We start from the raw sequence: 8,747 nt of genomic DNA, 5'->3' as shown, positions 1-8,747 counted from the left end.
TATATAAATGTCACTTTTAAGATGGTATAAAATATCAAGAAATATTTTTTTTATTTAACTTTTTAGATAAAGAGATTAATTTTTTTATAATATTTTTTTTTTCTAATCTAATATTATAAATTTTTTTCATTTTATTAAATTAAAAAAAAACATTTATTAAAGTTATTATTATTAAATGATCTAAATTCATACTGATATTGTTTTAATATGTAAATATAAGAAAGTATTTTTTATAGTTTCAAAGAGTAAATGTTTTCAGAAATATTTCATTTTAAAAGAAAAAAAAATTTTTATAAGATAATAATTTGTTTATTTTTAAATAAACTCTAATACTTTATTTTTAAAATAAAGAATCATTTATTTACAAAAACATAACTTTAATAATCTAAAAAAATAAAATTTACAACACAAAAATAATTATCATTATTTTTCGATTTTTTTCACATATTGTTTATTTTGACAAAAGTCTCTTATTTATTTTTTGTAAATTAAACATTTTTGTTAAAAATAAATATTGATTTAAGTAGCAATAATATTAAATGTTAGTAATTTCAAGATATTAAAAATAAATAAAAGTTTTTTGGATTTTTGAATGTAATATTTTACTTTTTAAAATTTGATTTGATTTACAGTTTAAACAAAATATGTATTTTTAGAAGTTATTTAAAATTAATATATAATCAATTTAATCCATAATATAGATGAAAAAAAGTTTTTCTAGTTGTTATGTTATTTTTCAATTATTTTTATTGAGACAGTCTTTTTAATTAAAATATTAAAAACAATGTGTTTAATTTTGATTATGAATAAACAAATTTATTATGATTAATAAATAAAAAAAATGATATTTTTTTTAACAAGATACTATACTTTTTTTTTGGGATCAATAAATTGATGTGTAAATATTTTATTTATTTTATGTATATTGTAAATTAACTTCAACATTCATTGATGCTATCCAATCACCATCATTATTGTAAATTTTTATTTCAATTGGATGTCCAACATTAATATATTGAAGATCAAATGATGATGTTCCTATATCATCACATTCACCTTCATCACCTGGATCTGATACCATTGTAAATGTAAGTTTATTACCAAGTTCTTGCCATTGTTCTAAAAGTTCTATTTGTCTTTTTGTTAATATATATTCATTTTTACTATTAACAATAATAGGAATATTAGGATAATTTGATATTGATAATGATTCATTACTTTCACACATATCTTGATCTATATCAATAATTTGCCATTCAAAAAAAATATTAAAATTTATATTTCTACCATATATATAATAAAAATTTTCTGTTACATAAAATGATAATATATTTATATTTAATATTCCACCTTTAGTACTATTATTTAGAATGTCTTTATTTAATGTTGTTTGATGAGTTATAGGTTTTATTAATTTCATTTTTTCATTATCATATAATGATGGTTCTTTTTTCTTTAGTATATTTTCTTTTTTTTTATTATCATTTGTTGAAGTATAAGATGTATAACTATTAGAAGGTGATATTGAATAATGTAATGGACTCATAAATCCAACACCTTTTACATATTCTTTATTTTCTTTTTTATCAATAGATTTATTTGAATTTGTTTTATCTGATTTAATTGATAATATTTCAGAATTACTTTTATCATCGAATGATGTAGTATAATCTTTAATTTCATTAATTTGTTTTTCATCAATATTTGATATCATTTCATTATTTAATATTTCTAATGGTATTGTTGATTTAATTGGTGGTAAAGCACTTTCGTTTTTTGAATTATTAATATTCATTTCTGTTACAGTGATAATTGAACTATGTGATGATGTTGAGTCATTTTCTTTTTTTTGAGTTACATTTCTAGATGGTGGTATAGGAAATAATTGTTTAGATAAAGGTATTTTAATTTTTTCTTGATTTAAATTATTATTTTGAATAATTTTATTATCATATGATTCACTATTACTTGATATTTCACTTTTTATATATGTTTTAGTTTCAGAACTGGTAGTTGATGATGGATTTGAATTGCTACTATTTGTTATTTTCTTTTTATCATTTGATGTTAGATTATTAATTAAAATATCATTTTCACTATTATTTTTATCTTTATTATTATTAATAAGACTACTTAATGGTTTATTAAAAAAATCTTTTTCATCTTTTTGTGGTCCAGCATATATAGCTAATCTTAATTTTGTATTCGATTTTTTACCATTTCCTAAATATGTTTCATAATCACCATACATAGGTTTATTAAGATCAATATTTTTAATATTAATTATTGTATAACATAAAACAGCTTCATCAAAAACATTATTATCTGGTATATTTCTTTTATATTTATTATCATCAACTATATAAATAAATATACTTTCTTTTATAATATTTGATATATTATTATAATCTAATAATATATTCCATACTTTATGAGAATTATAAATAGGATTTAATCCTTTAATTGGTTCACTTAAATATGCTGAATGTCCTGGTATTTGATAAGCAATAAATGTTACAATATCATTATTTTTTGTAATATTAGATAATGTTAAAATACCATAAATATCAACATTTATAATTATTTCTTCATTTATTTTATTTTTATCATTTATTTCAGATGATTGTGATAAACTTTCTTCTTCTATATTTGATAAAGTTGTTGGGTTAAATGTTAATGGTATTTCATCAATCTTATCTTCATCTATATTAGAAATATTTTGTAATACATTTGATAATATTTTATTTTCTTCTGAATTATTTTCTTTGATTGATTCTATATTTAATTGTTTATTATTTAATATAGAAATAGTTTCATCTTCAGATATTTGTTTATTACTTTTCCAATTTAATATATCTTTTTGAATTTTAGTATTAAATTTATCATTTTCTATATTTTCATTTAAAAATTTTTCTTCCTCCAATTTATCTTTTATTTTAGTATTATTTTTTATTGTATTTAATGAAGTATCTTGTTTAAGTGATTCTATATTTTTTAAAGTAGTTATATTATCTTTTAAATATAATTTTTTATATCCTTCTTTAATACATTCAAATATTATATCTGTTAAAATAATATTATATTTTATAGATCCTATTTGACTTTTATTTTCTATATCATAAATAATAATTTCATTATCTAATATTTTTGATGAATGAAAAAGTGATTTTAATGAAATTATATTAGATCCTAATTTAGTACATTCAGATCCAACAACTTTATATAATTCTATATAAATTCCTTCATTTTCCATATAATATACTAATAATTCAGATACAATTAAATCATAAATTGCTGTATATTCAAAAGAACATGATATACCACTAAATGATGGTGTTGTTAAAATTTCAAAATTAAAAAATTCTAATGATATAAAATAAAGACATTGTGAATTAATTTGAAACTCCTCATTAAATTGTATTCCTTTTAATATTACTGACATTTCATTTATTGTACCAATATCTTCATTTCCTTCAAATGGAATTGGTCCTGGTGATACATCTATATTATATGGTAATGAATATTTCTTATTAATTTGCCTCTTCAATTTATTTATCTCTAAATTATATTTAGTTTTATTTTCTTCAATTATTTTTTTTCTTTTTGTTAACTCTTCTGATAATAAACTATTATTTATTTTAAGAAGTTCAATTTCATTTATTTGTTTTTCATTAATATTATGTTGAAGTACAAGTAAATTTCTTAGTTTCTCCATTTCTTCATGAACTTCTTCATACATTTTTTTATATTCAAATTCTTTATCATTAATATTACTATCTTCTTTTGAATATTTTTCTATCATATTATTAATATTAACAAATAAATCATTAACATTATTATCAATATCTATTGTATTTTTGTTAATATTTTTAATTTGTGAAAATTCTTCTAAAATATTTTTTAATTCAATGTTTGATGATTTTTTATCTTGATTATGTTCTTCTTTATTTTCTAAATGTTTTTCGATAGTTTTTTTTTCAATATTTAAATATTGAATTCTTCTTTCTAATTCATCATTATTATTTTTTAATTTCTCTACTTTTTCATTTAACATCTCAATGGTCCCTTTTAAAGAATTTAATTGATCTATTCTAACTTTTCCACAATTATCTTGTTCAAAACTATTTTTAATTAATTTTTCATTAATTTCTTTTAAAGAATATATTTCATCTTTTAATTGTCTTATTTCTGCTTCAAGTAGAGGCTTTTCTATTTTGTTTCTTTCATTCTCAAAATTATTTGTTAATTTTTGTGTTGACTCAATGTTACTATCCAAATCTTCAAGATTTAATTGTATCTTTTTTTCTAACTCTTTTAATGTTTTAGCTGATTGTTTCTTTTCTTTTTTTAATATAACATTTTCATCACTTAAATTATTTAATTCTTCTTGTAAATTATTAATTAAATTTATTTTATCTTGCAATTGTTTTTGTAATAAATTTGTTTCATCATTTTTTTCTCTTAATTCTCTATTAATTTTAATATAATTTACCTTTAATTGACTATAAAGTTCCATATCAGGATTTTGTAAATTTGGACTATTAATTGTTGGTTGTATATTTTTTTCTACTTTATTATTATTTGTTATTTTATTATTTTTTGAATAATCACTATTATTATAATTTATATTTTGTTTATTATCAATTTGCGCATTTTTATTCATTATATCATTTGGTTGATTATTTATTTCAGTATTTTTATTACTCCATTTACTGGTACCAATTATCATTTTGGCAGAAGGTCTCTCTCCTGTTGTCATTAATGTTCTTAATGTTGTCATATTTCCTGGCCTTGATGTAAGTAAATTTATTCCTACTTGCCTCATTTGTGGTGTAGTATATGCTAGCAATTGTTGTTTTAAAGCACCAATTTTTTGAATCAAAATTTCTTTTTCATGTTTTAAAGAATTTATATTTGTTTGATATTCATTTACTGTACTGTTGCTTTCTCCAGAAATTTTTTTTCTTATTTTTGTATTATATCTAAATAAATAAAAAAAATTATTTTTTATACATTTAACATACTTTTTTAATTCATTTTCTAAACTTTTATTTTTCTTTTTTAATTCAAATTCTGATGTATATAATTTTAAATATTTATCTTCTAATTCACTTCGATTCCATGTTTCTATAGGAGGTCTTCCAACCATAATTATATTTTTATAAAAAAAAAAATTGTGAATAGCTTAAATAAATATTAAAATTATATGATTAAAAAGTAGTATATAAAAATATATCTAAAAATATATATATACAAGAATAAATTGAAATGAACTAAAATATTATTTCTACGTTAGTAAATTATAAATGTTTATTAATATAGTTTGCCTGTAATATAGTTTTAAGAAGAATACTTTTGTTGCTAAGCAACGTATCTACTTTTTTTTTTCTTAATCAAAGTACAATATAATAAAATTTAAATGTTTTGAATAAAAATAAATATAATTGTTTATTTAAATTAAAAAATTAAAATAAAAAATAAATTATTTATTATGATGGAGAAGCCATTCACGTAAAAGTAATTTTTTACCTTTAAAAGGTTTAATTTCTTTTATATTTGATTCTTTTTCTTCTTCACTTAAATCTATTTCATTACTTGAAAATGGATTTTTTAATTTTTCACCTGTTTTTTCATCTCTCTCTTTATTTGTTTCTTTTGTTTTTGCCCATGGTAAAGGTAATTCTAAAAAAAAAAGATTATATATATAAATAATATTTTAAATAAATTTTATTATTTTTTTACCTTTTGGGAATAAAGGTTCACCATGTAATGCTTCCTCATCTAATGGAACAGCAACAACTTCAACAGGTTCAGGTACATGAGGTGGTAAAGGTTTTGCTAAATATATTGGTGGTATTGGATTTCCATCTTTTAATTGTTGAGGTGACATTATTGCATAAGAACTTGTACCATCTTTTCCTAGTGTAGGAAATTTACCTACAAATGGTATATTATCATAAGCCAAATCAACATATGTCCATGGAGTAAATATATTTATACCAGGACCATAAGCTGTAGCTGCAGATAAAAATTGATCTGCTAAAAATGAACCTGGCATATATTGCATTTGCATTAATGTAGAATTAATTAATAAAAATAAATAATAAATAATACATATTTTTTTATTAATAATAAAATGAAATTTTGTCATTAATATATAATTTTAACTAAAAGGAATTATTAAAACTTAACATAAAAATATAATATAAATATATTTAAATCTTTACTAATTTGAAGATTAAAAAAAAAAAACTATAAAGTTGCCGTAGGTATGATGAAAAAAAAGTTTAATAAAAAATTTTTAATTTATCATTCTATCTTATTTTTTTTCATTAAATTTATATTGCCTATTTAAATAGAGATAACATATTTATTAAATATCCTTTTATTTTTAAAACATTACATTTTTAATTAAAGGGTAAGAAAATTTCTAATATTCTTAAATTTATATCATTTTTCCTGTTCTAATTATACTTATCCTGTTCAAAATTAAAGATGACACATTGATTTTTAGAATAACCTTTTTTATATACTTAAAATTATTTATGTATTATACTTTTTTTAAATACAAAGATTTTAAAAATTTTTTTTAATTTTTATGTAATATATTAATCTTTTTATTCTACTAAAAAAAAATTAATATTTACATTTTTAGTAGAAAAAAAAAATATAAATAATTAATGTTTAAATTTAATATGCCTAATTATTTTAATAAATATTTTGACTTTATTTTAAAAATAATTTTTTTTTTAAAATTACATTGGCTGGAAAGTAAAAATGATTACTAAAACATGTTTTATTTTTTTTTGTTAAATAATTTTTTTTTTTTTAATTTTAAAATAATTTATATTCATACAAAACGACATCAATTAAAAGTTTTTTTTTTCTTTAATTTCAAATATTAAGTTCAAAATTTTAGTATCTCTTTTCTTACAATAGATTTAGTAGAAATAAATCAATATACATACTTTTAAAGACAAGGTCGATTGAACATTAATAAAGAAGATTTTTCAACAGACATTTGAAATTTTATTTATGTAATAGATGATGTTAAATGTTGATGTTTGAATAGAAATTTATATATATATACTTTTATTCCAAGATATTAGAACACATTTAAATACATAAAAATATTTTTTGTTTGTTGATATCTTAAAAAAGTTATTAATTTTGTATGAATAAATATCGTTATTACATGTTTTTTAATAATACTATAAAAAATAGAAAAAAAAAATAAAGAATATACCCTTTTTTTTAAGTTATATATCAAATAAAAATTTTTATCACTTTTTTAAATTATTATCTTTTTTCTTTCTTTTTTATTATTTATATATCCATTAAATATTGTAAATTATTTAGTTTTTAGATATAAAATTATAACATTTTTTTTATAAATATGTATTTCTTTTTGTTTAAAATATTTTATGATACATAAAAAATAAATAATTTTTAAAATAATTTATAACTTACTTTTAATATCATTTCATTTATAAAGTTTGCATATCGTTAAATATGATTCATACGTCATTATTACTTTATATAATCTTTGATATTTTTTTTTAATTTATAATTTTAGCTAACTAAAATATTTTAAATTATTTTCTCATTTTTGTAACTTTAAATTAGAATCATTTATTTTCATGTTAAAATTTTTTTTTTCAAATAAAGTATTACAATTGATTATATATTAATAATTTCAATAAATTAACCACTTTTTAATGTTTAATTTTTAAAAATGTTTCAATTATTTTATTGTTTAAAAAAAATAAAAATTAATGTTAAAAGAAGGTATAATGAAATTATTAAACATTCTCTATACACAATATAGACACTTAATGATTATAAAATTTATTATATCATATGAAAAGTAAACTTGGTAATTTTTTTTATTTTACTAACAATTCAACAATTTTATATTGATTTTAATAAAACCATAAAATCTATTTTCAACATTCCTCATATATAATATTTACGTATTATAAACTTTTTTTTTTCATAAATTTACTACATTTATACATATATAAAGTTTTTAAATTATTTATATAAAAAGAAAAATTGTAACTTCATTACCCTTAAAATTACATCATATTATTTACAATTTAATATATTTCTGATATTATTTTCTTGTGCAAAAACTTTTTATAAAAAATAAAAATTTATTTAAAAAATAATAAAGTTATTGTATTGTTGTAAATAAGAAAATTATTTTTAGATATATTTATCTTTAACATATCTTTTTTATTTTATATTAAAATATTAGATTATATTTATATGATAATAATTTAAAATACTCACGTATTTACTTTTCCAAGTTTAATCATTATCAGTATTTTAAAAATTAATACTTGATTAATTATATTTATTGTTTTAAAAGTAAAATAAGATAATACACATGTAGGTAGTTTAAAGATACTTAATAATAAATGAACTTGTTTTTCTATGATTATTTTTACTTACAATCAACATTTATATTTTTAGTGTCACTGGTAATTGTTAGTTGAAAAAATAATGAAACTCATATGTGTATAATAGTCTCATACTTTTACTCATTATATATTTGATAGAAATATATACTGAAAAATGAATTTATTAAATACTTTTAACTAATGTTACAAAAATTGATATAATTTTATGGAAAAACCAGAGCGCCATCTTACTATTTTTCTATTTTAAATTAAAATTTATACTTTAAATTATTTTTACTTTAATTTGAAATGAAAGACTTTTTCTATTAAATATAAATTTTT

The 8,747-nt window shown here is 17.6% G+C and overlaps 2 protein-coding genes across 2 annotated transcripts; both read right to left on the bottom strand.

Annotated features, from left to right (window-relative positions):
* Positions 1-916: 916 nt before the first annotated feature.
* On the bottom strand, positions 917-5,149 carry SRAE_X000061100 (Protein of unknown function DUF3250 family-containing protein; the record flags this gene model as incomplete). The annotated part of the gene is made up of 2 exons (XM_024644976.1): positions 917-4,982; positions 5,025-5,149. 2 exons carry the CDS (start codon positions 5,147-5,149, stop codon positions 917-919), a joined length of 4,191 nt encoding a protein of 1,396 aa, XP_024510480.1.
* A 333-nt stretch (positions 5,150-5,482) lies between these two features.
* SRAE_X000061000 (Hypothetical protein) lies at positions 5,483-6,073 on the bottom strand (the record flags this gene model as incomplete). Its single annotated transcript, XM_024644975.1, has 2 exons — positions 5,483-5,682; positions 5,743-6,073. 2 exons carry the CDS (start codon positions 6,071-6,073, stop codon positions 5,483-5,485), a joined length of 531 nt encoding a protein of 176 aa, XP_024510479.1.
* Between the last annotated feature and the right edge of the window lie 2,674 nt (positions 6,074-8,747).

The sequence above is a fragment of the Strongyloides ratti genome (assembly GCF_001040885.1).
Source record: "Strongyloides ratti genome assembly S_ratti_ED321, chromosome : X".
NCBI lineage: Eukaryota > Metazoa > Nematoda > Chromadorea > Rhabditida > Strongyloididae > Strongyloides > Strongyloides ratti.
This window is presented reverse-complemented; position numbering and strand designations above follow the sequence as displayed.